The 17,344-nt window shown below is 43.9% G+C and overlaps 1 protein-coding gene across 1 annotated transcript in view; it reads right to left on the reverse strand.

The window, feature by feature from the left end:
* notch2 (notch receptor 2) overlaps window positions 1-17,344 on the reverse strand; it is a 46,787-nt gene that overhangs the window by 7,528 nt on the left and 21,915 nt on the right. The window contains exons 3-25 of the mRNA XM_069679381.1: window positions 12,365-12,639; window positions 10,935-11,142; window positions 10,691-10,824; window positions 10,113-10,235; window positions 9,491-9,724; window positions 9,249-9,404; window positions 8,971-9,156; window positions 8,489-8,602; window positions 8,245-8,358; window positions 7,872-8,105; window positions 6,012-6,122; window positions 5,673-5,865; window positions 4,357-4,502; window positions 4,125-4,238; window positions 3,862-3,981; window positions 3,576-3,728; window positions 3,003-3,231; window positions 2,502-2,703; window positions 2,094-2,247; window positions 1,680-1,864; window positions 1,450-1,582; window positions 625-876; window positions 430-542 (exon numbers count right to left, since the gene is read on the reverse strand). Of these exons, the coding sequence (XP_069535482.1) occupies window positions 430-542; window positions 625-876; window positions 1,450-1,582; window positions 1,680-1,864; window positions 2,094-2,247; window positions 2,502-2,703; window positions 3,003-3,231; window positions 3,576-3,728; window positions 3,862-3,981; window positions 4,125-4,238; window positions 4,357-4,502; window positions 5,673-5,865; window positions 6,012-6,122; window positions 7,872-8,105; window positions 8,245-8,358; window positions 8,489-8,602; window positions 8,971-9,156; window positions 9,249-9,404; window positions 9,491-9,724; window positions 10,113-10,235; window positions 10,691-10,824; window positions 10,935-11,142; window positions 12,365-12,639 (3,883 nt within the window). The remainder of the gene's footprint in view (window positions 1-429; window positions 543-624; window positions 877-1,449; window positions 1,583-1,679; window positions 1,865-2,093; window positions 2,248-2,501; window positions 2,704-3,002; window positions 3,232-3,575; window positions 3,729-3,861; window positions 3,982-4,124; window positions 4,239-4,356; window positions 4,503-5,672; window positions 5,866-6,011; window positions 6,123-7,871; window positions 8,106-8,244; window positions 8,359-8,488; window positions 8,603-8,970; window positions 9,157-9,248; window positions 9,405-9,490; window positions 9,725-10,112; window positions 10,236-10,690; window positions 10,825-10,934; window positions 11,143-12,364; window positions 12,640-17,344) is intronic.

The raw sequence follows: 17,344 nt of genomic DNA on the forward strand, positions 1-17,344 counted from the left end.
GGCTACAAATATCTCAAGGACTCAATGCCAAATAAAACTGCATAGACGATGCCGTCAAATGAACTAAATGAATCCAAACTAATTACAGTCCCCTACTAGTCAGCTGCTTGTCTACTATACCTGAGCCATGGTGTGGCCCTCTGAAGCAAGCATGAGAACAAGAGAGGGAGGTTAGTGGAGAGAAGATCGAGAATTTAGTGTGAGAAGAAAGGAAAAGGTGGTAAAGCCATTTGTATAATCTTCTGTACTTTTAAACATTTTATTCATTATCCTTAGTGATAATTGATGATCAGAAACACGCTAAAAGTAAAACTCTCTGCACTGAGGACACAAAAAGAAAACGTGCTGTTCAGGAAGAAGGCACAAAAGAGGAAAATCCATTTAAACCATGTGAAGTTATGATGCTAGAAAGAAGTGAAAGAAACTTACAGGTGGACAGGAGCAGGTATAGCCATGTACAGAGGTCATGTTCATAGAGCAGACGCCACCGTTGTGACACGGCTTAGAGAGACACAGATCCACCATGGACTCACAGTGACGACCTGAAACACCAAAAAGAAAGTTACACAAGAGAAAAAGTATGAATAATCAATCACTAGCGGCTTTGTCGTGTGCCGAGTGTACCTGTGTATCCAAGTCGACAGCGACACTGGTAGTCGTTGACCAGCTGCACGCAGTCGAGGCTGCCGGGGGCGTGGCAGGGCCCAGACAGGCATTCGTTGAGATCTCCCTCGCAGTGCTCTCCAACAAATCCCGGCGGGCAGGAGCACGTGTAACGTCCCACACCGTCTACACACTGTCCTCCATTTCTACAGCGAGGTTCTGAGGAGCCGGGCTGGGGGGCACAGTCATCCACGTTCTCCTCACACTGGAGGCCTTCAGAGACAGACAGGTATCAGGTGTGTATCAAGTTAAAGTGATCATTTCTCAAAATAGCTCTTTATGCAGTTTTAATATTGTTTAAAGAGGTACGCCAAGGTGAGCTGATATCTTATTCACAGGATCATTTTTAACACAATTTTTGAGTGTTTAATGTATGTTTACCTAAACTATCCTGTGTGTGCATTCAGGTTAGGGATAGACCGATTAGTATCGGCGCCGATATTCGGCATTTTGACGCATATCGGCATCGGCCTTTTTTTTATTTTAATTTTTTTAATTTTTCATTTAAAAAAAATAAATTTTTTTTTAATTCTTTTATAAGAGATCAATTTAAAACTGGGTTATTTTGGCTCTGATGCATATGCTTAAAGGCATTTAAACAAAGTTAAGTGTTGGAGTTTGTATTATTCAAAATTTTGACACCAATATTTTCACTTTTACTGCAAAAGAATATCGGCTTCAAATATCGGTTATTGGCCTCCTTGACTACTAATAATCGGTATCGGCCCTGAAAAAACCATATCGGTCTATCTCTAATTCAGGTACATATGTTATATGCACACTTACCATGTGTTCCAGGTGGGCAGGCGCAGGTGAAGCGGTTGATGAGGTTGATACAGGTTCCTCCATGGAGGCAGGGCTTAGAGTGGCACTCATCCACATCATACTCACAGTTCACCCCCTGGAAGCCTGGTTTACACTGGAGCATGAAGCAAGACACTGAGGTTAGCTCATTCTGTGCTTTACACGTGTTGCTGTTAATATTATTTCCATACAGACGAATAGAGTTCACTTACAATACACTCGTATGTGCCCTGATAGTCCTTGCATGTAGCTCCGTTGCGGCAAGGGTTTGACTTGCACTCGTCGACCTTGTCTTGACAGTAGCTGCCCATGTATCCTGGCTGGCATCGACACTTGTGGGAATTGCCCTCATTCACACATCGCCCGGCGTTCTCACACACATTTTCAACTTCAATACCTACAGGTGTACAGTAAAGAGAGGGCATATACTGAATTAACATTGTGAACTTATACAATTATTGCCTATTTTAAGATTTTGTCTGATGCAATTATATGCAGGAAGTAAAATCAAACATAAAATGTTTATTTAGCTTCAGTGGAACTCTTCTCTTGTGTAGATAAGTCTGTATCTAACAACATTTTATCATTACTGTATCAGGAATGATTTCTAGGCAATAGCTCCTCACCCTTTGTGGCAGCAAAGTCCTGGCAGGACTGGTTTGGGACGTCACAGTACAGACCCGTCCAGCCCCATGAACAGTGGCAGGTCCAGGAGGTCGCTGTCTGAGAGCAGGAGCCGCCGTTGAGACAGCGCACCTGGCTGCACAGGTTCACATAGTTCTACATGCAAAAAACGAAAGAAGAAGTTGGCTGTAAATGTTTGATGCCTTCAGTTTACATTTGCGATTTCTTTAAATATTTACAAATGTTAAAGCCTTTCTGTGTGAGAGCACTCAGCTGTCTGTGTGCAGACCATTGTGAAGCTTACACCCGCTATACTTTACATTATAAGTTTAAATGGCTTTTAAATTTACATTTCTTATAACATGCATAACCCAGGTCACACATATTACACACACATACAGACACTTTACCTGGCAGTTTCGTCCATTGTATCCAACAGGGCACGCGCAGCGGTAGGTGTCCAGGCCATCCGTGCAGGTGCCTCCATTCTTACAGGGCTGAGAGTCACACTCATTCTGCTCGTACTCACAGAAAGTCCCATAAAAACCAGGACGGCAACGGCAAGAGAAGGTGTTGATGTCGTCAATGCAAGTTCCATTGTTCAGACAGGAACTGTAGGGTAGACAGGGAAGTGAGAAAAATAGGGCAGTTATTAAAACTGAGTGCTGAGACTTTAAAGATGCGTTGGGAGGAAACAAAGTATCGAATCAGTTATATCATAGAACCACATTATACCTTAAATCAGGCTTCTTTGCCAGTCACGATCAGACATATATTCAGACATTTGTTTTAGACACAGCTATCATTCATTCCCCCAGGTTACTGCAGGAGATATATTCATCCAGGAAGAATGTATTACAACAGAATAGAGCAATTAAGGCTGGTGATAAAATGCAGGTTTTATGGCTCACCTCTCAGTACATTCGAGGATGTTGTGTTCACACAGGATTCCATCAAAGCCCGGTCGACACTCGCACACAAAGCTGTTGACGTAGTCCCGGCAGATGGCACCGTTCCTGCAGGGCTGGCTTGCGCACTCGTCTACCTCGGTCTCACAGCGGTCCCCTTCGAAACCCTGGCGACAGTCGCAGGAGAAGCTCCAAACACCGTCCACACAGGAGCCCCCATTCAGGCAGGGGTCTGCAGAGAAGCAGACACAGAATCAACAATGGATCCCACTCATCAACGATTAATGCACCAGCAGTCTGACTGGAAATACTGTATAGCACATTAAGTACAAAAATACCACCCCTTCTTTTCAGTTTGTTTGTGCTTTGATGCATTTTTTAAATAGTGTACACACTCATATAACCACGTGTAACTCACATGTCTGGGGATTTTCTATGCAAGTTTCTACAGGGATTCTCCAGTTTCAGGTGTATGTTACAGAAAATGACAAAGGCCTCATTATACACGTCATCAATTCAGAGGTGCAGATTCCACTGGGTATGTACAGCGTCTGAGAAAGCTGAAGTGAAACTCACTGGGTGAGCAGTCGTCAATGTCTGTCTGACAGTTGTGTCCACTGTATCCAGGCTGACATTTACAGGTGTAGCTGCCCGGGCTGTTCATGCAACGGCCGCCATTTTTGCAAGGATTCTTTTTGCATTCATTCACATCCTCACTGCAGCGTGTACCTAGACAAGTGGGAACAAACAAACAACTATTAGAACGTAATCAACCTACTAATATATAAGATCAAAGATGACTTCAGTCGCAGGCAAACTGTCTCGTAGTTTCCCTCGAGCTCACACTGACACAGATACATACCTTGCCAACCAGCGGGACACTGGCAAGTGTAAGAGGTGTAGTCTGCAGATGGGCGACACACTCCTCCCCTCTCACATGGATGAGAGGCGCAGGGGGCCTGTTCCACTTCGCAGTGTTTACCTGTTTGATGTAACACAATTTTTAAATATAAAGATCCGAATCTTTGCTGAAATGATATTCAGGCGGTCACTATGAAGACTGCTATTTCATGCTAATGAGCGTTAGTTGATGTGTCGATAAGAGAGATATGTGATATTACACACCTGTGAATGGTGGACTACATTGGCAGGTGTAGCTGTTGACTCCATCTATGCAAATGCCTTGATTCAGACAGGGCCCAGTCAAACACTCATCTATGTTCTTTTCACAGTTCACACCTAAACAAAAGGGGAGGGGTTTATTTTTGAAATGTAGTGCCGTTTCTGTAACACATTTTAAAAATCTCTATAATTAAATTATGTCATATGATACAATATTAAACCTTATTTATATTACCTCTGAATCCAGCTTGGCACTGACAGGTGTAGCCATTATGGCGGTCCACACAGTTGCCACTATTTTGGCACGGATTAGGCTGGCACTCATCTTTTTCCTCCTCACAGTGATGTCCCACCCAGCCAGCTTCACACTCACAGTGGTACCTTTACACAAAACAGGGTTTATAATGCGAAACTAGCCACATGGTAGTAATAACAGCAGGTCATCTTTGGGCTACGTCCAGCATCAGTTTGGAAAGCAACACAGGCTGAGAGAAATTCCCAAAATGTAGAGCTAAGAGAAGGACTGTTAAAGGACATGGGGAATTATTTCGCTGTTGGCCCAACTGACCCTTCGCTAAGTCTCGCCCCCACTTGGTTACTGTTGCTATGCCTCTCAAGCTTTCACACCGGCATGTAAATATTATGCGGTTTTCAACTATAACAGTGAGAGATGTTCCAAATTTCTGGAAAAATAGTTCCCAAATATCAGAGAGAAGCAGACAGAAAGGACGACAATATGCCTTTAAAAGCTACATCCACAATATAACGTGTTAGCGGAGTGTTGAGAATGAAGAGGACATCGATGCAAAAGCTCACCGGTCCCAATGCAAGCGTCAGACACCCCACGTCTTGACAACATACACAGGAACAACAATGTTCTTGCACAGCAGTGTAAGTCAATATATTGTTTTATTTTAAGCTAAGGTTTAGTTATGACTCCCTATAACTTTCATTATCTAATATGTTTTTAGCCCATTGCTAGCAAAACTAAATTATCTCACTTTATCATTCAGTTTAAAGGGTGTCAGGATATCACTCGCATATCGTGGGCTTGATCCACACACTGGATCTCCTGAAGGCACAACAGGAAATCCCAACAAAAGTTTGCCACAACAATGGCACAAGCCAAGGAGTGGTAAAATGAAGGCTGTATTGATATCATCGGCGGTGGTAGCGAAGGCCAGACAGAATCGCGAGCGGAGACCAGTCGACTGTCTTCCACAATTTTTTATCCATGTCCGACATCTCTCTCTCTCTCTCTCTCGTTTTTGGCTTCAGAAAAGTGAAAAATATTACAACCCCCTCTAAACTGAGCATGTCTGCTGTTGGACTTTCTCCTTTCTCTGCATTTCTCCTTGTTCTGAAAGCTTGACAGGCCTCCCGCGCTTAGTTACGGTTGCTAGGGGAGGGGCTTAGCGAAGGGTCAATTGATGTTTCACCTTATGCATCTCCCATGAGAACTATGTAACTGGTAAATGTTAACTCACAATATATTAGGACTAACAGACAGCAGAACATAAAACTACATAGAAGCAGTATCAGATAACATACCCGTGTTGCTGTTCTACACATTCTCCATGCACACAGGGCTGAGGAGCACAGTGGTCGGTCCCAGAGAGGCACAGGGGACCGTGGGTGCTGGGTGGGCACAGACATTGAAACCCGTTGACCATGTCGTGGCAGGTGCCCCCACTCATACACGGGTTTGAGTGACACTCGTTGATCTCCACTTCACATTTAAGTCCTGTTAGAGGGCAATTCAGAGGGAGTTAGTTGTATGAAAAGTACTTCTTAATCATTGTGTCAAATTCAGTGCAGGTTGCAGAGCTAGATTTTTTTTACCCTAGTTTCTGAAACTTTTCCCAGTGTTACCACATTGATTTGAAGTACCTGTATATCCTGGGGCGCACACACACTTGTACTCGTTAATGCCATCATGGCAGTCTCCATATTCACAAGGGTTGCTGGCACAGTCATCTTCGTTGGTCTCACAGTTCACCCCTGAGTAGAAGAAATAACAGATTATAGATAGAGATTTAAAAGTAGCACACAAAAACAAGCCATCACATCCCTCTAAAGCTGGTGTCAGTAAGGAGGTGAGTTAGAGGTGAAAGAGATCAAGTAGCTCTTACAAAATCTGACAGTTCACTCATTCACCACCAGGGGGAGTAACACTCCACAGAGTCCAGCATAAAGCGAGAAATGCAAACAAAAATGCTGACAGACTTTTAAAACAGCAGAGACCTATGGGACTGGAGTGTGACATAAAGGTAGAAAACGAACAAAAATAAAAATAGCGGCACAGCTGTTAAACTGAGAGGGGGGGGGAGAAAACGAGAGACAGAAACTGAAACAGAGAAACAGAGAGGGAACAAGACCGTCAGAGGAGGGGAAGTGTGGGCATTAAACCAAAAAGCGAGACCTGACAGGGTGACCTGACGCGACTATTAGTAAAGTGAGGAAAGTACAGACCTCAGTACCAGGCCTCCGGCTGGTACAATGTACTGAACTGAGGCGACTAATCCACAGAGCAACGCAGTGTAACACAGACTTGTGACTACACACACATGCACACGCACACTAAAGAGTGCTCTACACTTTACATTCAGTACATTGAAAGCTGTACAGGAAGCTCTACATGTGGGGGATGGAGGTCTTTACATTTAATTCAAACAGTTACCTCAGCTATTGTAAAGGCCACAGGAATCAATATCAAGAGAGTCTCAGGAGCTGTTTATGTGAGTCGTGTGTCACAATGGCTCCAATTTCGATACATATAGATACAATTATGAACAGCTCTTTCATACTCAGGGAAAAGGGAACTAAAACTCATACTATGTCTGTAGTTCACTCCGTATGGTTACCAAAGCAACTACAGAGCAGAGCATTATGTAAAAGTCTGCAGGACAGGTGGCAGCAGACATGTCTCTGAGGAGAAAGTGGCCTCGTGCTAGGCTATGGAAGATGAGAAACCACATTGAACATATTGATAATAACGTTCATCTTTACATCAGTCACATTGGCACTGATACCAGTGCAATGGATATTTCCGACTGACTTCACCCTCTGTACAGTCATTTAGTGATATATATATATTTTTTTCATCTAAAAAGTGGGCTGCATCCTATAAACCGGTGCGACCAATATACCAATATAAAATGCAGAGAGAGGTATGTTATTGTGTCACGGTATTTTACACAGACGATGGAGCTATCCGTTTGTTTGTTAAACTGTTTCCGGGTCCGAGCCGATACAATGTCTCCTATTTGCAACATGCCGCAGTGCATTTTTCCTCACTTTTTTAAGCGAGGAAACTAACTAACTAACACTTCGTCACGGACATGCACCGCCATTGCAGCCGCCACCCTCACAACAATCAATAATACCGTAGGCTGCCAGCTACCGCTAGTAGCTAGCAGGATTGCAAACTCGAGATGGCAAAAAACAGATGGTAGGCTGTTATTTGTGTGTTTTGAATGCGTTTTAAATGAAATGAAATTGAAATAGTGTTAGAATAACTTGTATACACGTTTTTAAAAGGGGGGCGCAATGCACGCTGGGTGTTGTAGGAATGTAGAATGGGTGAAACCACGAGCTGTTTGTACAACTTTGTCCACAGCTATGGCGCCAATTTCAAATATTATTGCAAAACAGACTGCGTCTTATATTCCAGTGCGACTTACATTATGGATTTTACGGTAATTTATCTAACTATGCAAGCCGTGAACATGTAGCACACAGAGTACCAACCTGCGGTTCCCGGTGGGCAGTTACACTGGTAGGCGTTGACCAGGTCGATGCAACGTCCTCGGTTCTGACAAGGGTTGCTGTGGCACTCCTGGACCTGGATGTTACAGATGGAGCCTGTGTACCCGAGATAGCACTCACAGGAGAAGGTGGCGATGCCGTCTTTACACTTTCCGTGGTGGCATGGCTCTGGTACGCAGTCATTGATGTTCTCCTCGCAAAGTAGACCAGTGAAGCCTGGGGGAAGACGTATCATATCAGGAAAATAACAAAGGCTATTGCAGCATGGATCAAGTGACTATTTCAAATGATTTTCTGGGTCAAATGGACGTGAGGTTTATTGGGATGCAGTTTTTATACGGTTATTTCCTTTTACCTTCAGCACATTCACAATCATATCCGTTTGGTCGGTCGATACACTTGGCCCCGTTCAAACAGGGTGTGCTGGAACACTCATCGATGTCTATATGACACGTATCCCCGCTGAATCCTGAAACCAGGACAAGATGAACATCCATAACAAAGTTCAATTACAGGTAGGACTTCAGAAAGAAACTCATTTTCACGTTGGGTAGATATCAATCAGGACAATCTCTAAACATAGCAGCATGTGTACCAACCTGCGGGGCACTCGCAGACAAAGCGGCTAACCTGGTCCAGACATTTTCCCTGATTCAGACAGGGCGAGCTGAGACACTCGTTCACCTCCATCTCGCAGTGAGTCCCCTCAAAACCTGCACGTGTGGCAACAAACAAGTTTCTATAATTACTTAGAAGTAAAAGTAAAAGAGGCCGAGGACTTAATGTTTTTAATCCCATTCTTTTGTTTCATTTTAATCCATTAGGGTCAGCTGCCTAAGTAGGATGACCTTAACTCTACAAAGGAAGTTATGCTTTGCACTTCTACAGAAATTCTCTGGATGTTTTCACTTATATTTCAGTTTGAATTCATTGCATTTCTCTAACTTGTACTGTATTTTTGGAGCTATCTGGCACTATAATTTCCTTTGGGATTAATAAAGTTGTATCTTATCTTATGATGACGATGTCTGCTAAAATCATTTAAAATGTCAGGTTATTGATAAGAGCATTAGAAACGTACCGGGCATGCAGATGCAGGTGTATTCCCCAATGCGGTCCAAACAAGTGCCGTCGTTCTGGCAGGGGTTTGAAGCGCACTCGTTGACATCTTGCTCACAGCGCGGCCCAGCGTAACCCCGGACACAGTTACAGGTGAAGGAGCCGTCAGTGTTCACACACTGACCACCGTGCTCACAAGGGTTGCTCCCTGATGATGAAGAGGAAAGAGGGATGCTTGAAAGCAGAACGCAACAGAAGCTGAATACATGTTATGTGTGTTTGGAGGTTTGTCTTGCTCACCAATGCTGCACTCGTCTCTGTCGATCTGGCAGGTGCTGCCTACGTATCCGGGTGGACAGTTACAGTTGTACATGCCGCTGATGGGGTTGGTGTCACACTGAGAGCCCCTCATACAGGGGTTACTGATACAGGCGTCATCTCTATGGCAAAGCAAACCTGAAAGGACCATGTGATGAGGAAACAGTCAAAAATTATGTTGAGCTTTTTTTTTTAAAGCTCAAGTTTTCTAACAACTAGCCCACCTGTCTTTCCGTGGGGGCAGAGACACACAAAAGATGCAACACGGTCGATGCACGTGGAGCCGGTGCTGCACGCTGCTGTTGCACAGTCATCAATGTTTTCAGAGCAGTCAGGTCCACTCCAGCCATTAACGCACACACAGCCATAGCTGCCGATCATGTTGCTGCAGGTACCCCCGTTCTGACAGGTGTTTGGCTGCAGGCGGCACTCGTTCACGTCTTCTTTACAGTGCTGACCTGTGGACAAGAAGACGAGGACAAATTCAGGTTATACTGTAGGTAAAATGAGTTTTAGTTCACTCCATGTTATTTAGAAGGCTCTGTTATTTGCACACAGGTCGAAAACATTATGTATGCACATCTGTAAGTACCCTTGCTTTGTTTCTCTTGCTTGGATTAGCGCTACATAAACTCAGACGGGCCCAAGGAAGGCGATGCATGCATGTTTGCTTTGTAAACGGAAAGCTTGCATATGTGACACAAGTGTGCCTGCAGAGACACGCCTCGTGCGAAGTACAGGCCTCCAGAGGATGAAGAAAGAGTGCAGAATAATGTCAAGAAGCATAACATGACTGACTCTAATCGTGGTCACAGGAACACACATAAGCACACACAAATCCCTTACCGGTCCACTCTGGAGGGCACTGGCAGTTGTAGGTGTTGACTCCATCCATACAAGTTCCTCCATTGGCACACTGATGACCGGGGCAGTCGTCAATGTTGTTCTCACAGTTTGTCCCGTTGAAACCTAAAATAAGACCGGCACATTATTTAGTCATTGCTTTCACGTGTGCATCCTTCGGGGCAAGGCATGCCTTCAAACACATGAGCTGTAGCATGATGTAATCTGGTGTCCGTAAGTCTTGTTACACGTCCTGGTGGTGAAAAAACACAGCCTGTGTGTGTGTTTGTTGTGTCCACTTGTTAAGTGTAGCAGACTAACAGTACAGTGTGCCTAACACAACACAGCCAACAGGATCAGGCTGTTTGCACCTCAAACAACGTATTGTTACAATAACTCATAGCTACATTCATTTATACATAAACACCAATAACAGTGTCACTCTCTCTTCCTACATTCAACTTTCTTCCTTTCTTTTTTCAGCCTTCTGTTTCTCTGTTGCTGTGACTTTGGTATCATAGGTTTAGATATAATCTAGTCGATCATTCACTAGCTTAAAAAAGACACAAAAATCCTCCTACCTGGGAGGCAGTGACACGAGTAGCTGGTTTCAGAGTTCTGGTGGCAGGTGCCTCCATTAAGGCACGGTGAAGGCGAGCATGGGATGTATGAGCTTTCACAGTTTCGGCCTGTAAACCCCGGGTTACAGATGCAGCTGTAGAAAAAGAAGAGAGCTTGTTTCATAAAATGCAACTTATTCAGTCTGAGCAGAAACATCGGACAATTCTTAAAAGTATTTTGTAGTTGTTGAAACTAGATCCTCACTTGTAGGAGCCGTGGGTGTTGATGCATGAACCTTCATTCTGGCATATCGAGGGCGTGGCAGCACATTCGTTGGTGTCGTTAAGGCAGCGAGGACCGATGTAGCCACTCGGACAAGAACATGTGAACTTTCCACCAGACGGAGAGCTGCATGTTCCACCGTTAGCGCAGGGACTGGATAGACATCTGTCCTCGTGCTCACACCGTGGACCTGGAAGTGAAGAGGAAGGAGAGAAGCTCGATTAAGTTCTTTGCTTGTCATTTATCAGTGTTGTCATCTACAGAGAGTTATGTAATAGATACTATAGGGGAAGAAATACGCAATGACAGGTATGTTCCTGTAGCTATCTAAAAATCTGAAAATACTGTTTTCAGCACAAATTGGAGCTCAAGCTTCTATTACCTGTTGCCAAACTGAAAAATGAAGTAATCAGTGTGAAAAGTTTTACAAACCTTTTAGTTATTTTAATTAAAGTGAAACAATTACAACATCCTGGAGCCATTAAAGCATTAAAATACAGGCAGACGTGTGGAAAACATGAGCCAAATTTGTTTTCTTTTTATCAGTAACTGTAGGAATTCAAAAAAACACTTACCGTAAAATTTGGTGTTTAAGACGCACTTTTAGTACATTTTTTTCATCTAAAAAGTGGGCTGCGTCCTACATACAGGTGCGACCAATACACCAGTATAAAATGCAGAGAGGGGTATGTTATTGTGTTACGGTATTTTACCCAGATGACTGCCGCTATTCGGTTGTTATGTGGCGATGTTGCATCTCCGCATAAAACTGTTTCTGGGTCCGAGCCGCTACAACGTCTCTTATTTACAATATGCAGCAGTGCTGTTTTGTGTTTTCCTCGCAGTTTTAAGATTGTTGCTAAGGCTTCGTCACTGACATGCACCGCCATGATCGCCATTGCAGCCGCCACCCTCACAACAATCAACGTTACTGTAGGCTGCCAGCTACCGCTAGCTACAGCACCAGTAGCTAGCAGGACTGCAAACTTGACATGGTGAAAACAGATGGTAGGCTGTAATTTGTGTGTGTTTTGAATGTGTTGAAAAAGAAAGTGAAATTGAAATAGTCTTTAAATAACTTGTATACACATTTTTATTAATAAATAGCTACAGAAAACCTTTTTCCCTCTGGGACACCCCCAAAAACAGACTGCGTCTTATATCCCGGTGTGACTTATAGTCCAGATTTTACGGTAAATAGAATTAGGCAATAAAGAAACTTTGAAAAAAATAAAAAAAATTCTAGGAAAAATCCTTATTTTGTACAAACAATATGGATTATAAATAGTTTATGGCTTATCATTGATAGCAGGTGTAAATGTATTCAGGGTGTTTAAAAATAAATAAATAAGAGTTTCAGTGATAAAATGAAGTCAAATATCACTGCCCTTGTGATCAAAACATTATCTCACCTGTCCATCCTCTCGCACACTCGCACTTGAACTTGTCGAGTGACAGCAGGGTGCAGACACCTTTGTTGGCACAGGGGTTGTTGGGGTAACACGTCGAGTTCTGGGGAGTTTGGCAGTGCTGACCCGTGAAACCGAGAGGGCAGGTGCAGATGGCGCTGCCCGGCACGGGTACACCAGCCGACATGGACACAGAGCAGTTCCCTCCATTCAGGCAGTAGCCAGGTTGACAGGGGTCCTTATGGTGGCAGTACTCACCCAGAAAGCCTGGCGCACACCTGGACACACACACAAACACAGTCAATGATGGAGCATGCAAAGGCACACACACACACACAGTCCAGACAATAAAGATGAAAGATGAGTTAAACAAAATGGGAAAATATACGTGTGTGGGGGCTTTTTACTGAGAAAAACAAGCAAAACAAAAGAGTGAGTTTCAGTCAGGTGCACGTAATGCACCACATCAGACAGCAGCATTGATAGTGAGGAGTAACAGTGAACAAAAGCCATGTCGTGCACACACACATCAAACGAACAAGTGAAAAAGCACAGGTAAACACTGTCTAATTTATAGCCCTGTCTCTGCTGTGATCGTAACAGGAGCATGTGGGGAACCACATCCCTAAGTAGTAGGAGTATTAATGAAATGTGTGGTCGAGCATAAAGACTAAGTCAATTACTCCAAGTACTAATCTACACCATTCATGGACTGCATTAATACAGCGCCTTGGTCCCTGGAGAGATCGAAGCTGTTGACAGCACGAGGCCTCTTGCTTCACACTGCACGAACACACAAACACGTATGGCTGTGAGCTGTTTGACAGAAGAAGTTGGGGCATAGTGTCTTGAGAAGGACATTTTGACATGCTGTTATGGACCACAAACCCTGAGCTGTTAACCCGTAAACCCTGTGAGAGAAAATGGAGAAGCTGGGCTCGGTGTAAAGGGTTAAACATGGGTCAAAGATGGCAAAGGAGAAGTAAAAATGTAGAAGGATGTGAGATGGAGTCATCTGGAAGTTGTTGACTGCAGCCTGGCAGAAACTAAAAACAACAAGTGAAAAGCATCAGCAATTATTTGGGCAGTGTAATAGAGTTGTGCAAACAGGTAGGTAGTGTCATAATCTCCATAAATGTGTCCACAGTGGAGCTGTGAAACTATTCTTCATCCCTTTCTTTTGATTTGTCTTTTTTCTTCCATTTCAGTAAAGTGATTCAGCAACATGCCGAGCAGCGGGGAGGAAATTACAAGATTACGCAACACATCCACAAAGGATCTCAACAGAGACAATGATCCCTCCTTCGCTTTCTATTCCTCTGTTTTTCTCAACCCCACCCACTTTCCCCCCCACCACTTCTCTGTCTGACAGTTTTTAGTCAGAAGTGTTATTTTGTCACCGAGCGTTAAAAGGCAAATAATTTTCTGTGTTTGCTTTCAATCAGACGTCTGTGTGTGTGTGTGTGTGTGTGTGTGTGTGTGTGTGTGTGTGGCACATGGCAGACACCCTGTCTGGGGACTGTGGGCAACAGAGCGACCCACTGCCTCTTACAACGGCCTCCCTAGAGGGGTTCAGGTAACATAATAGGAGAGCAGAGATACACAGCACAGTAACCACCACACACACGCACATACACAGATAAACTAATATCCTCTTTCGTAACCATTTCTAATGAAGAAATTATGCTTATTTCCCAAACAGGCAGCCCTGGAGCATGTGAAAACAGAAGAAGAAAGAAGAGCGGACAGAGATCGGTGTTATGAGCCATATAAAACAGTGGAAATGGGAATTATCTGTAATTCAGTCTCACGCTTGCTAACTTGTATTTATTATTGGCCACCCCGCCCCAAAGCAGCTTGAAGATATTAGGATGTGAGCGCATGGGAACGTAGGAGAGTCGTGAATCATGCCCGGCAGAAGTTTCACAGATCAATCACATCTGTGATATGTCTGCCTGCATTATGTGTGAGTCACACAGTGTCTCTGCAAATAGGACAAACAACATGCAGCAACAAAGAACCGCTCTGACGAACAGACTTGGCTTTTAAATATACAGAACATCAAATGCACTGCAATGCAATAAAAAACAAATCAACAATTGAGCAATGTTTTCATGAATATTCTGTAGCAATGGTTTATATGTTTTATGCCATAGTCAAACATTATTGTCCAAATATTATTAACAAAACTCTGCAGCATGCCACATTCCCATGTTATTACTGGTATTATTTAGAATACAGAGCATTTTTATTTATCAGCTTTATAGGCCTCCAATCCCGATCCCACAAGTGATGCACGATGTTGGATTTTTTGCCGATATCCAATATGCCGATATTTTCCAACCCTTTTTGCTGATTACGATACACATATCAGGCACATGTTTTTTTCCCCACCTAATTGCAGAGAACATCAAGTCTCCCCTGTAGTGGAATTAATATCATGCCTACTCTTATTGTAGTGGCCCACTGGCAGATGCAGAACTAACATAATACAGTGCTTTTTAAAATGTACACATTCACTTGGCAATATAAGAAAACTACTTAAACTTATGTACAAACTGCCATATTTATTCGAGTTTTTGGGCAGAATTAAAGCTTTGTTTTATCGGCGAAAAATATCAGCAGAAAATATCGGCAGAAAAATGACATATCGGCCAATGCCGATATGTCATTTTCAAGCCATTATCTGCAGATACCGATAACGTGCCGATAATATCGAGTATCCATAGATCCGCCATTTTTAATATTGAGTATCTGTCGATAGATGAACACTAATGCCGTTTATTTCCCTTAAAGATGTTACCTCGAAGATTTCAGATTCGTTCTCTTTGGCGGCACCTGTGGCGATGAACGGTAATTGCAGGAGCACACTTCCCCCCCCCCGACGGCCGCATTCCTTGTTAGACTGTTTGCCTTCATCTGAGCGTCAAATTTGTTTCTTTGTTTCTTTCACTTATTTTTGAAGTTGTATCTGTAGTCATCGATCTTGTCTTTGTTTGTTCAGCCATAGTAGATTACTGTTTACTCACAACACTTGCAGAGACCGGAAAAGCAGCTGCTTAGCTCCGCCCACCCTCTCTGGCAGACCAACCACTGCTGGGTGATGGAAAATGCAGCTTGTGATTTTTTCTGCTAAAGTTGCCCCAGACACCCAGTCTGTAACAATACTATATACTGCATGCAAAGGCTTTCATCAGAGGGTCATAGGCTCAATCACCATTGTGTTACCTCATTCAGCGACAGATAGTGACTTAACATTTATTTACATGAAATCCTCCAGATTATCACTTTAAATGTTCTCTAAAAAACCCTCTGTTAGCTCAAACTCACGTTGCGGGTGGTAAACAGATAAACCAGGTGGTAGATTAGTGACGTATGATCTTCAAAGAAAACACAGACTTCATGCCTCCTGACCTCAGCGCTCTCAGATTAGACACGGCCACCCTCCCTCTTGCCTGTCTCCGGCCCTGTATCAGCATGTCTGCAGTGCAACCCCCTACACACCCCCAAAAACACATGCCTATACACAAACACACACACAGATAAATACACAAACACAAAGACGCCCCTCCTCACTTCAAACACAAACACAGCTTGGTCGTGATATCACAACAAGGCGGCCGTTCCTGGGAATTAGGACTGCTCTTTTTTTCTCCTGGGCGACCTCTCCGGCCCCCTCTCATGGAGTAATGACATGGCCCTCTGCCCTGCGACATACATCACGTTAGCAGGCTGTCACACAAAGAACAGCGTGTCCAGGTTAATGCCAGGTTTATGTTGCGCTGGGAACATTTCACACATTTTCACTGGGAAATATGAGACACATTTTCAAAGTCAAGTTTGAACACTTCAGTGAGAGAGAGGAAATTTGAAACTGGTGCTTTGTTGTAATCTTTCGCCTGATTACAAATCTTTTGAGCTTCTAAGTTAGCCTTGTTTATAACCAAATGTGCATGAGAAAGACACAAACGGTATTTTAACTCTTACACAACTGTCTTGCAACTCGACATCACCTGTCAGTAATTGTTTGCGACTTTGAGATTTCTGTGAAAATGTAAAAGTGCAGACAGGAAGGATGCAAAGTAACCTCTAGTAAATCCAATCGCTGCTATCTAACTTGTGTTGACAGAACCGCATGCCATGGCGTCGGGAAACGATACCACCCTGTCCTTCTGGTTTCACTGCCTGATAGAGAGCTCATTATTAGCCTCTGGCTGTATCACTAGAGCCCGAAGCAAACAGACAAGGCCGAGCATGATTCGCATTATTGTCAGGGAGTGGTGTCTCAGTGAGGGAGAGACAACCCAGCACGCTAGGGACAGTCTGAAGAGTCACGCTGCGTCTGTGTTGCGTTCACAAACAGACACATTTTCATACGCACTAAAGAACGCACATGTACACCTTTAACGCCAGCTCTGCTTTCATGAACGACGCAGTCGAGAAAGTTCCTGCAGCCACATTCATCTATGGGATCCTTTGTTTTGCTCCATGAGGACTTTTTTTTCCTCCTTTTTTCTCCATCCTTCTTTTACTCTGTGCTATTTCCTGCAGCCCGTCTTTCCCTCTCTTTCTCACTCCTCCACCTCTCATTTCTAACTCACTCTCGAGGTGTCAGGTTTCTACAGCTGGTTCACATTAGCGCCCCCATCTCAAACACCCCCCCCTCCCCTCTCTCTGTCTCTCGCTCTGCACCCCTTTCTCTCCCTCCTCCTCCTCCTCCTCCTCTTCTACCTCATGCTGACCTCTGCCTGTCCTGGCTGGCCTTAGGGGCTTCAATAAGCAGAGAGGGGTGGGTTGAATGTAACTCACTCATGTAATGTCTCGAACTTTCTTTATTGCTAATTCCTAGGTCCCTAACTCCCCACTCGCTCATTCTCTTCCTGTCCCCAATCCCTAACTCCTCTTTTCTTTCGTGCTAATTCTCCCCACCTTCTTCTCCTTAGCTATAACCCCACCACCACCACCTCCTCCTCCTCGCCCAGC

Source organism: Semicossyphus pulcher, unplaced genomic scaffold, assembly GCF_022749685.1.
Source record: "Semicossyphus pulcher isolate SPU_LCO1_2020_fin unplaced genomic scaffold, fSemPul1.0.p SCAF_4, whole genome shotgun sequence".
Lineage (NCBI taxonomy): Eukaryota > Metazoa > Chordata > Actinopteri > Labriformes > Labridae > Semicossyphus > Semicossyphus pulcher.